At 45.2% G+C, this 13105-nt stretch overlaps 1 protein-coding gene across 1 annotated transcript in view; it reads right to left on the bottom strand.

Moving 5' to 3' along the window:
- Nucleotides 1-13105, bottom strand: part of LOC141092472 (probable cation-transporting ATPase 13A5) — a 318264-nt gene that overhangs the window by 249174 nt on the left and 55985 nt on the right. The window contains exons 4-6 of the mRNA XM_073578636.1: nucleotides 4748-4818; nucleotides 1578-1658; nucleotides 1042-1111 (exon numbers count right to left, since the gene is read on the bottom strand). Of these exons, the coding sequence (XP_073434737.1) occupies nucleotides 1042-1111; nucleotides 1578-1658; nucleotides 4748-4818 (222 nt within the window). The remainder of the gene's footprint in view (nucleotides 1-1041; nucleotides 1112-1577; nucleotides 1659-4747; nucleotides 4819-13105) is intronic.

Consider the following 13105-nt stretch of genomic DNA (forward strand, 5'->3'; position numbering starts at 1 on the left):
TGGCGGGCAAAAATATCTGGCCTGAAGTTAACTATTTTTTTTTCACCAAATTAGTGTCAATAAGTTTCCTAAGACACTGCAACAAAATTTAAATGGAGGCCTGAAATGACACAATTTTGAGCGCACTGATATGTGACCGTGTGAGGGAGAAACCCCAGTTTAAAACATCTGGCCTGTATTTTTTTTTCAGCAAACTGGTGTCAATAACTTGGCTAAGACACTGCAACAAAATTGAAATTGAGGCCTGAAATGGCACAATTTTGACCGCAATGTTGCTGAAGGTGTTGCAGCCTCTGTGCCTTTCAGAAAAGGTGTGTATATACTGACAGACCATGTGACACTTAGATTGCAGACAGGTGGACTTCTTATCACTGAGCATATGACTTATGAAGGCAATTGCTGGCACCAGAAATTTTTAGAAACTTCATTTCAAAAGGGGTGAATACATATGCACATGCCAATTTTTAGTTATTTGATAACATAATTTTAATTTCTGACTATATTTTCTCACTTCAGCAACTTAACTATTTAGTACTGCTGCATAGTAACACAAATCGGATTGCAAAAATATATAAACACAGGTTGTAATGCAACAAAATAGGTAAAAATCAAAGGGGTGAATGATTTTGCAAGCCACTAAGCATCCTTCCTTCCCTTCCCCTCAGAAACTAGGAAATTAGGAGAATGAAAAGTTTTGAGCTACTCACAAGACAACTTGAGAATAATTAAGTTTTGAAAAGTGTACTACTGCTTCCCATATTTTTTTCACTTTGCAGTATAAAAATAGCAAAAGAGTAACAAGTAAGTTGGAGGATGACTATTATATTGATATACTTTAAGTCAATTTAACATGAAACACAATATTTTGGAATGTGTAAGCATTAAAAAGCAATTGATCTTGAATTCTTACCTATATTTTAATTAATTATTTTGTGAAACATTGCGAATGTTGCTGTTATATCATACAAAGATTTAGATTTACTGTAATATGCAGTAAACAGCCTGCATTTTATATTATATAAAGATTTATTATTATCTTACCTCTTTTGACAGCAGTTTCCACACAGGAGTGACCTTCACTGTAATTGTGTTTAGTCCACAGATCCGTTGTCTGCCCAAACATAATACAAGTAATAACTGTACAATAGCCGTAAGACATAGATCTATAACGTTATGTGCTACTTTAGTTTTATCTTAGTAAAGCCTTATCACTGTAAAATGCAAAGTTATGTAGGTTTACAATATAATTTGTTTCATTTCTGATCAGATTTAAAAAACTCTTCTCGTTGTCAGTGATAAAAGCCTTATCGATCCTGCAGCTGTATGTTTTGTTACAATGCAGCTCTTTCTTTCTAGTGAGCCTCCGACCTATATAACCAGGTTTTCACCTACTGGATACCAACAATGAATGATTTTATCCACTGAGAGTGATCAGAGATATTCATCAGTGACATCAATTTGTGCATCAACCTTTCATTTTACAGTCAATCTGCTTTAATTATAAAAACTGGAAAACCAGCATAACATTATTCCAGAAATTAGATTGAGGAAAGGAGAGGGGATCGGGGTGTTTATACCTGACTTCCTGCTCTTCTTTCATAAGACCAAAATTATATTTTGAGTGTATATCTGAACACGAGAGGTCTTTTTCCAGAACACTAAAAGTAAAATATATTTGATTATGAATTTGATTGTTTGATTAAAGTATAGCATTAAAGAAGTCATCCAGGACTTATTTATATGGAGCTAAGTACTTATCAGCAGGCACTTGCTAACTTCTTGCCATTTCTGCTGTGAGACTATCTCTCCCTGCTTAGAATGGTACTTTCATGTGATGTCATGTTGATTGAGCAGTTCTTTCTCTTCTGTGACTGTCAATGTCATGGTGACTGACAGCTTGCTGATTGGCAGATCGAAAGAGAAGGAACTGTTCTGTTGATGTAATGTCACAGTAAGTAGGAGAATCACTGCCAAGAGAGGTTTGTGACCAATCTGAGCCAGGAGAGATCATCACATGGCAGAACAGGCAGGTAGTTAACAATGTTTCTGTGACGAGCGTCAGCTTACGCTGAGTCGTTTTTCTTTAGAGAGTGGACCCTCTTGGCCATGGCACCCACCCACCTAGGGCGAGCTGACCTTGTGAGAAGCCACCCCCTATACAGGGAGTGTCAGGGGCAAGACCAAGGGGGTGAGCCACCATGACAGCTGGGACCAGACGGCCGGCTCAGGGGGACACTATTGAGTGTCTGGCAACAAGACGGACAGGATGCGAAACATAAAGCGAAGTCACAGGGTTTCTTCAGCAAACGTGGTTACACACTTTATTCAGGTGCAAGGCATAAACAGGGAATCAGGTGCAGGGCACAAACAGTGAAACACGGCAAGGTGCGTGCAAGGGCATGCCAAATGTTCCAGACATAACACGTGCAGAAAACATACCAGGGTACTGGGCAGGGTACATGTTATTGGTCACACCAGAGTTTCTAGGAAGGATGCGTGCTAAGACACGCTAGAGTCCAAGACAAGGTGCATGCTAGGAGACACGCCAGAGTCCAAGGCAGAGTGCGTGCAAGGAGACACGCCAAGGTCCAAGGCAGGGTGCGATGGCATCGGACTCCGGACATCTGGCAACGACCGACAGGATCCAAGCATCAGGCTGCGGACATCAGCTCCGGACATCAGGCTGCAGTCATCTGGTTCCGGACCTCTGGCAGCAGTCGGCAGGCTTCAGGAATCCGGCAGGCAAACCAGGATACAAGGCAGGGTGCGTGCTAGGAGACACGCCAGGGTCAGACTCAAGGACGGAGGCCTGCACGTGCTGAGGGCACACCAGGGACAGAGTTCAAGGCAGAGTCCTGCGCATGCAGAGAGGCATGCCAGGGTCAAGGTACGAGGCAGAGTCCTGCATGTGCAGAGAGACACGCCAGGGTCAGGTTCAAGGCAGAGTCCTGTGCGTGCATAGAGGCACGCCAGGGTCAAGGTTCAAGGCAGAGTCCTGCGCATGCAGAGAGACACGCCAGGGTCTGGTTCAAGGCAGAGTCCTGTGCTTGCAGAGAGCCACGCCAGGGTCAGGCGAGGCAGAGTCCTGCGCGTGCAGAGAGGCACGCCAGAGTCAGGCGAGGCAGAGTCCTGCATGTGCAGAGAGGCATGCCAGGGTCAGGGTTCAAGGACAGGGTTAGGACCTGTACGTGCAAGAGGGCACGACAGGTACATGGCAAGACCTGCTCGTACTTTTACAGAAGCACGGGAAGGTATGCCAAGGAGCAGGCGAGGGCCTGCGCATTCTTTAGAGAGCATGTAGAGCGCAGTGCAGAAACAGCGTGAGGTGCAAGGGAGCACAGAGAGCACGGCTGGGGCACTGGCTAGCTGATCGCGCTGTGGCAGTGACAGACGGGCAAGACTTCAGCGAACCCAGCTCAGGCAAGGCAGGCGACACAGCTGTCACTGACCGATGAACACGGCTGAGGCACAAGCAGGCGGGCACGGCTAGGGCGGGCACGGCTGAGGCACAAACAGGAGGCTAGGAAGGCCAGGCACATGCAAAGGGCACACGAAGCAGCAAGGCAAGGCGAGAAACAAGACAGAGCTTAGGCAGAGAACGGAACCAGGAATGGAAGCATAGGCAGAAACTCGGAATCAGGTCAGAGCAAGAACAGAGCTAGCAGCGGAGCGTAGGCCGAAGCCCAGAGCCGGGCCAAGGCAGAACCTTGGGACTAGCCTAGAAACATGCAAGAGAGCACAATAGGAAAGAGTCTAGCAGCGGAGCGTAGGCCGAAGCCCAGAGCAGGGCCAAGGCAGAGCCTTTGGACTAGACATGGAAAAGAGCACCAAAAGTAAGAGAGGAGGAATGGTGCATGTACCACGGAGCACTACAGAGCACCATAGGAGAGAGCGAGGCAGAGCAAGCAATGACAGAGACCATAGGGAGGAACAAGGCAGAGCAAGGCAAGGTACGGAACAAGGAACGGAAGCTAGACAGAAGCACAGAATGGAATCAGAACAAGGAAGGACTACAAGGCAAAGCAAAGCAGAGACAAAACAAGGCACAAAGGACAAACACTAGACATGACACGAGACAAGAGACGGAGTACAAGCACAGAGCGTGTGCAGAGACGCACGACAGGGCAGAGTGCAGGGGCACAGAATAGAGGGCGTGACCCAGCAGACCAAGCAGCCACGCAGGGAAGCAACACAATACTCAGACCCTGAGCATAGGGAGGGGCGGTCTGATATAGGGCAATAGCACCTCCACTTCCGGGTCAGGACCAGGGGAGAACTTCCAGTTCAGATCCTCCAGGATCACAGAGTGCAGTCACATGACCAGGGATTCCAGACATGCAGAGATGATTGCAGAACCAGACAATGCTGGAACCTAGGAAAGGTCACATAATCAGGGGTTTCAGACATGCAGAGATGATTGCAGAACCAGACAATGCTGGAACCCAGGAAAGGTACCATGATCAGAGGTTTCAGACATGCAGAGACGATCACAGAAGGCAGAGCAGAAACGCAGGCATCTTGCAGCCTAACAGTCATGAGGTGAGTGTGCACACTGCTCTAGGGAACATGCAGGATAGCAGACATGAGATGCGCGTGCACACCGCTCCAGGGGTCATGAGGCAAAACAGACATGGCGGACATAACAGACATGGCGAGCTTGACAGTCCTGTCAGTAAGTGCTTAGCCCCATAGAAAAAAAATAATTCCCGGATAACCCCACTAATTTTTTTTTTTGCAGTTTACTTACCCAATTTTTATAAACTTGCTCTCAGAGAGAATCCAGACATATCGTATTTTTTGGACTTGTATATATCTTACCTAATCGTGTAATTGAGAGAAATGAGTAAGCATTGCAATCTATAATAAAAATTATTACTTTTATATATCACAATTAAACAGTATATGGGGCTGTTTCACATTTCTCTACTAATGGGGTTTATCCTATCAACCTGTAAACTATTCTAAATGCAGACATGAAAGGAGAATTGGAACAGAGCTTGTATAATTTGGGATAGAGAAACCAACAAATACTAGTAGAGACTCAGCAGGATAAACTTGAGGACGTGCTAGCTTTAGACCACAAGTGACCATAACACAACACTTTGGCCCTAGTAGTTCTTTAGATATTTTACATCAGCACTTATTATGTATTTTAAAGCTTCATAGGATATCAGGACAACAAGAAGCACCTTTATAGGACTGCAGAACCACAGGATTGTTTTTACAGCTCTTCTTCATTCATAACCACCTTGTTCTTCTCACAACTCAGCTCATGTCACAGCTGCCTCACATCATCTCCCATTGTGGTCACAAGTAGTATGGTCATCGCCTCAGTCATGGCCTAAACTACCCAAGGATACAGCAATTTCTTCCTATCAGAAACCATACACCTACTAAGGTGGACAATTTTAAGGACTAGCACGTAAGCATAATGCATACAATAGTCCTTGTGATAGCAATACTATATACACACAGAGAGCTTAAGATGTATTCTTCCCTGCCAAGAACACATTAACCCTAACCATAACCATGAAGGGAACAGTGTGTGCTAGAGATGAGCCGATCATTAGAAATTCAAATTCATGGACTTCACAAAATTTTCCCCAAAAATTGGATTTGTGGTGAACATATTTGTGAGAATCTCAATACAAAAAATAACCCAGCTGACTATAAGGCCGGGGTCACACTAGAGAGTAATATGGACGAGTGAGATGTGTTAAAAGCATGCATTACACACGGACAAATGATTCTCTATGGGGCAGCTCCCAACAGCCGTATAATTCTCGTCCATATTCTACGGTCCATGCCAATCGCAGCATGCTGCGATTGTCAGCATACTACGTCCGTAGTACACCAATGCAAGTCTATAGGTGCGCAAAAAATACGGATTACACACAGACCAAACGTGTGACTTGCGAGAAATACGCAGGTATTTTGGCAGATGACAGGAAATTGGCCAATCCATCATCAGGAAGCTTAGACATGCTAATTAGCTCAAAAAGCGCTCCAGACATCCAGGAAGTACGCCTCCACGGAGTCCTGCAACATCATGGCGCCATATTTCCTCAATGTGGAGATGCTTATTGTATTAGTGCAGGAGCGGCCAGAAATATGGGGCCAACATGATGCCCATTACGTCAACCGGGCAAGAAAGGAGGCATCATGGAGGTGTCATGGAGGCGCATATGTCGCCAGATGTTCTACAATTTTGCTGATCGGCCACGTGAGGAGCAGCAGCAGCTGAGTAAGTACAACCCAAAAACTGTTTAAAATTTCCTCACATCAAAAAAGGCATTTAGAATCAGCCCCCCCCTCCTGTGCTTGGACTTTTTGCCTCATGAGGAGGGTAGATTTTTATGTGACCCATGGTTTTACACTGCCATACTTTGGCCCAGGCCACAAGCTCCTCATCCTCCTAGCCAACCAAGTTATTAAGTGTAGTTACTTGATACCTGAACTATTGTGACCCTGTGTATCTGGCCTGGATGCGCCAATTATATATGCCACCCTGGGTAGAAAGCACACCCTAGAAGGCCACATGCCTAGGCTACTGGTAGCAAATTTGACCTAGCAAATATGTGAAATTGAGAATATTTCCTGTCACATTGCAGTGGAAGATGTGATGAGATGCTGGCGCAGCATCCACGACCAATACAGGTGGGAACGCCAGCAGCGGGCCAGGAGTGGTGATGCGGGCCACTCAAGGCAAAAATATATTTATTATGATCGCCTCTCCTTCCTCGCTCCTATTCTGGATCTGAGACCGTAAGTAGATACCTCACACCACATTACACAGATACTTTACAGGGCCACAAAAATGTCTTTCATTTTGGCTCTGTTCTATTTCATAACAGAACTCAGTCCAACCTTACGGAGAGAGGAACTGGCTCAGATACTGATAGATCTTGGGTCTGTAGGGGATGAGGTGGCTGGCCCATCTTCTCCCGCTCTAAGAAGCATGGGTGAAGATTCCTCTCAGGAAAACCCAGTGCCTGCACCACAAACCCCACCACCAGGACCACATCCCCAAGCAGGACCGTCTGCTGCTGCACCATCAGTCATACAGGAGGAGCAGGGCAACATCAGCAGCAGCCCAACTGCCCAGATCCGGGGCTCCCCACAGCCTGCTGGACCATCCAGGCGAGGAAGAAGAATGCACCATATCCCTGCCCAAGATACCCATACCAATGTTGACACAGGGGAACTGAACTATCTGGCTAGAGTCAATAATGATGATGGCGAGGAGGCATACTCACGCGGCCTGGCCCTTTATCTTCATGCCCTTTCCCGTGAGGTGAGGCTATGTATTTGAGGATGTTTTCAGATCCTGCTTGATGCAAGCACACACCCCAATACCCCATATGAGTTATTTGACTATCTGGAGAGGTGGCAGCTTTCACCTGCGCCTTAGACACCCCACACACATGCTTGCTCAAGCAGGCTCTAAGGATCCTCAAATACGTGGGCCTACACCTCACCCCCTTCCTCCCCCTACCCAACCTTTTCAACAACAGCCACATATGTCTGGCTCTAGCCAACCTCACCAATATGGCCACTTGTTCCCACCCAGTGTTGGAGGCTGGTCCCAACCTGGATGAGGACGACATGGCTATTTTGGTGGGTGAAACACTGGCCTACCAGCCCCAACAAGAGGCCCCTCTCCAGTATCACTCTGGCCAGTACCAACCACAAACCCAGGAGGCAGTACACTACCCACATCATGGGCAACAGTATGCCCCCACACAGGGCGATGGCCAAGTTGGGCAAAGTAGCCAGCAGCAAACACAGGCTGGTCTTCCACCTTCTGCTCCCCCGACCTACCAAAATTTATAATGTTGCCATTTTGGTATTGCCTAATGGTTTTGTGGTTGTTTTGTATGTCAGAAAATGTTATTTGTACCCAATGTTCACATCTGCACAAAGGCCAATTTGGCCCATTGCCACATTTATCATATGGCAATAATGTTTTTCTTGAAAAAAAAAAAGGCAAAAGTAAACATTTGTCTACTACATTTTACGTCTCTGCCTCAATTCTAAAAACGGTGTCAGCATACTAACATACACTTATCAATGCAATTAAACAGTCATAGAATCATAAGGAGTTTAAATATATATACACTGTGTTCCAAATTATTATGCAAAAAATATTTCCTCATATTTTCTCTAAATTACCTATATGAATTGAAGTCATTGTTATTTTCCAGTCATCTAATATTCTAGTATAATTGCAATGTTTTTGAACAAACTGCCTATGAAAACAGTATATTTTTAAAAATAAGAAACACTCAAAATGCATGTTCCAAATTATTATGCACAGCAGAGTTTTCAACCTTTTTATTTTTATTTTGAACAAAAAAATGGTCAATTGTGAAATTATCAGCATTATCAGCTTAATACAAAATGAAATCAAACAGTTTTCAGGTCAAAACTTTTTTCTAAGTGATGTTACATTTGCACATAGGACCCCTTGTTCGAAAAAAGCCCTTGTTCGAAAAAAGCTTCTGAACTCTCTCGTCCATTGAATTTGTCAGTTTTTGGATGGTTTGTGCTTCAATTGTTTTGCATGTGGACAGAATACCCTCCCAGAGCTGTTGCTTAGATGTGAACTGCCTCCCGCCATCATAGACACTACTTTTGATGATGCTCCAGAGGTTCTCAATGGGGTTGAGGACAGGGGAAGATGGTGGCCACACCATAAGTTTGTCCTCTTTTATGCCCATAGCAGCCAGAGATGCAGATGTGTTATTTGCAGCATGAGACGGTGCATTATCATGCATGAAAATGATCTTGCTGTGGAATGCACGGTTCTTCGTCTTGAACTATGGCAGGAAGTGCTGTTATAGACACTCCACATAGATTATGGAGTTCATCTTTACCCCTTCAGGGATCCTAAAGGGGCCGACAATCTCTCTCCCCATGATTCTAGCCCAAAACATTACTCCACCTCCTCCTTGTTGGTGCCTTAGCAGTGTTTTCTTGTGGTGTCCATCATCCAGCCATCCTCCACTCCATCCATCTGGACCATCGAGCGTTGCACGGCACTCATCGGTGAACAAAACAGTTTGGAAGTCAGTCTTCATGTATCGTTTGGCCCATTGGAGCCGTTTCTGCTTGTGTGCAGTGGATAGAGGTGGTCGACAGGATGGCTTACGCACAGCTGCAAACCTCTGAAGGACCCTACATCTTGTTGTTCGGGGGACGTTGGAGGCACCAGCAGCTTCAAAAACTTGTCTGCTGCTATGACAAGGCATTTTTGCAGCTTCTCTTTTAACCTGACGCAATTGCCTGTTGGAAAGAGTCCTCAATTTTTCCTTATCAGCACGCACACGTGTGTGCTGGGAATCAGCTACATACTTCTTGATGGCAATGTTGATTGTAGTCATGCCTTGACCTAAATACTCCACAATTTGTTGCTTCTCAGCAGCCAACACATCCTTTTTCTTTCCCATTTTGGCAAAAAATGTAGGCTGCTTAATAATGTGGAACAGCCTTCTTAAGTAGTCTTGCCTTTATTTGGACACACCTGCCAAACTAATTTGCACAGGTATCTGCAATTGCTTTCAGTGATATAAAGAGCCCTGACACACATCACCATCAATGAGTTTAAATGACAAACAAAAAAACTGTAATCTTATCACTCCTAAACTCTTTTTGCATAATAATTTGGAACACAGTTTATTTAGACAGACATAAACCAAAAAATTATAACAGACACAGGATGCTCTTGCCAAGAAGTCTCCCCCTCAGGTGACATAAAGTAATTTGTGAAAATATCACGCACTTTGAGCCCAGAGAGAGGTCTACGATGAGGGTTGATAGGTGGTCTCGCCCTACGCACATTGTCCGACCCACGCACAACATCAGCAAAGGAGGAACAATCATGTATCCTGGTGAAGTTATGAAGAACCACACAGGCTTTAACAACTTCATTAACATTTTTTTGTTCACTCAGCTGAATGGCAGACTGGAGTACCTGCCATTTGGCACAAAGAATGCCAAAGGAACACTCCACCAGTCGCCGAACACGTGATAGGCGCAAGTTAAAAATTCTGCGCCGGTGGTCCAGGTTGCATCGGGGATATGGCCTCATGACATTGCGCGTTAACTGAAACGCCTCATCTGCCACAAGGACATAAGGGACTGATTCTTGAGTGGAGCATGGTAGCTGACGTGGTGGTGTTAGATCCAACTGGTTGGTGCATAGCCGCCGATCCATAATAGAAGTATTGAAGACTCTAGAGTCTCCCGTCCTTCCATAGGCCCAATGTCAACAATTATAAACTTGTTTTGAGGGTTGGCCAGAGCCAACAATACAACAGAAAAGTATTCTTTATAATTGAAGAATTAGGAGCCAGAGTTCGGCGGCTTACGCACCCGGATATGTTTGCCATCAAGGGTCCCAATACAATTAGGAAACTGGCATTCCTCCTCAAAGTCCCTTGATATCCTCAACCAGTCTTCCATCCTGGGCTCGGGCATGATGAGTTGATGTAGTCTTGACCATATTTCACTACATGTCGACCTGACTATGCCAGAAATGGTAGATCTTCCAATGAGAAACTCATGGTGGAGGTGCGGCATAAGACAGGCCAGTGGACAGGAAGCTGAAGAACAACAGAAATGGAACATTTTAGAATGCATAAATTAACAAAAGACCAGGTACATACATACCAAACTTGCTAGTGATTCAGATCTACTAACACACATATATTTTGTCACAAAATGACTAAGTGATATTCAGTACATATTACACATAACATTCGGGTCTGTAAGTTTAAACATATCTGGAATAAGATGAGGGCATTAAACTTAGCCCAAGAAGCAAAAAATACATACTTTGGGCAACACATCATGAACATAGAGAAATTGGTTGTGTAGTACATACCGTATTGTGAGTAGAAGTTGCTCCTCTGCTGATATAGCTTTGCGCATCCTTGTGTCCTGAAAGGTTATCCCAGGGCGCATTGTCTCCAAGAGTAGATCAAATGTTGCAAGGCCCATACGACAGTATTGGTAAAATTTTTCCGGATGCTCCCGCAGAGAAGAATAGAGGCGGTGAAAATTACCTCTTGTGAGTCGTTGCCTCAAAAGTGGATGGACCCACATGCGTCTCCTCCTCCGCGGATCCACTATCACTGGGTATGGTTGACCAAAGCAGCGTAACAAAAGCCAGTTGAAGAGAACCTGCTCAGTTGTGTTGAAACTCAGACTTTCTGCCATGTTGCACATACACCAACACACCTAGTCAAGACAAGGTCACAAATGGACAGAATGGAGGCAGTCACCTGTTCCTGAGCCAATAAGTAGGGTGCAGGCTAATGATTTAATTAGTTTGCAGGCCTCAAAACCGTTAAATGTCCATTTTGCAAGCCTGCGAGAAAATCTTGCCATACGGATGCCATACGGATTACATACAGATTACATACGGATGCTGACATGCACAAAATACGCAACCACACCTTGCTTACGAATGACATACAGAGCACTATTTAGGGGTCATTCATCTGTATTACGCATGTAAAATACGGACCTTATTTTGCGTCGGTTAGTGTGACCCCGGCCTAAGAGGTTACACTTTACAGGCAAGAGAGAGAATCCTGCTAACCAAAAGAGCTCACACTATACAGGAGAGAGAGAGAATTACGGTAACCATAAGAGCTTATACTCTACAGTGAAGAGCGAGGACCCTGCTGACCATACAGTGGATTGTGAAAATATTCACCCCTCCTTGACATTTTTGGTGTTTTGCTACCTCACAACAAGGAATTTCATTGGTTTCTCTTGAGGGTTTGTATCAGTTCATGTAATGAACACGCCAACAACTTTGAACATTTTGTTTTCTTTTCATCGTAAAGCAAACAGCAAATAGGACAAAATAACTAAAACATCAGTACACATAACTATTCACCTCACTAAAGTCATTACTTTATAGAAGTAAAAAATGTAAGAAATACCAGCTCACCTACAGCGACATACAGCTTGCTGGTGATTTCTACTCCAATGGAAGTCTTCAAACAGAGGCTGGACAGTCATCTGTCATAGATGGTTTAGTAAATCCTGTATTGAGCAGGGGGTAGAGTTGAGCGAAACGGGTCGAAAAATTTCAAAAGTCGCCGACTTTTGGCAAAGTCGGGTTTCATAAAACGAAACCCGACCCTAGGATGAGGTCGGCCACGAGGTCGGCGACTTACGCGCCAAAGTCGCGTTTCAAAAGTTTGTTTTGCGCTCTTTTTCAGCCAATCAGGATCCACGGACACTGTGGGCAACGTGATGACCTAGGCACGGGTCACCACCATCTTTCAGAAGGGCATGCAAGTGATTGGCTTGCTTTGGTGGGCGTCACAGGGGGTATAAAAGGGCGTGCACGCCGACTGCCATCTTACTTCTGCCGATCTTAGTATAGGGAGAGGTTGCTGCTGATTCTGTAGGGAGAGCGTTAGGCAGGGAAGAAGACAAAAAAACTGCTTCTGCTGCTAGCGATTTGGCCTGCACAACACACAAGTCACTGTGTGTGCAGTGCAAGGGGAGGCTATATTGTGGTGTATCAGTGGTGTTGGTTGTTGGGCTGCTTTTTAAGGCTTCCTGACACGCTGGCATTGCTGTTTACCCACTGCTCCGCAAACTGCTTTTTTAAAAGCAATCCAATCTCCCTTATCCTCTAGTCACTTTTGTCACAGCTGTGCCATCGAGCCTGTCACATAGCGCTCAGATATCAGTGGGCCTCACACAATCCACAAGTGTCCAGTGTCCAAAAGTGTGCGCAGAGATTCAAAATCTCCATTATCCTCTCGTCACTTTGGTCACAGGCAGCTGTGCCATCGAGCGTGTCACATAGCGCTCAGATATCAGTGGGCCTCACACAATCCACAAGTGTCCAGTGTCCAAAAGTGTGCGCAGAGATTCAAAATCTCCATTATCCTCTCGTCAGTTTGGTCACAGGCAGCTGTGCCATCGAGCGTGTCACATAGCGCTCAGATATCAGTGGGCCTCACACAATCCACAAGTGTCCAGTGTCCAAAAGTGTGCGCAGAGATTCAAAATCTCCATTATCCTCTCGTCACTTTGGTCACAGGCAGCTGTGCCATCGAGCCTGTCACATAGCGCT

Source organism: Dendrobates tinctorius, unplaced genomic scaffold, assembly GCF_039654945.1.
Source record: "Dendrobates tinctorius isolate UK_male_01 unplaced genomic scaffold, ASM3965494v1 ptg000060l, whole genome shotgun sequence".
Lineage (NCBI taxonomy): Eukaryota > Metazoa > Chordata > Amphibia > Anura > Dendrobatidae > Dendrobates > Dendrobates tinctorius.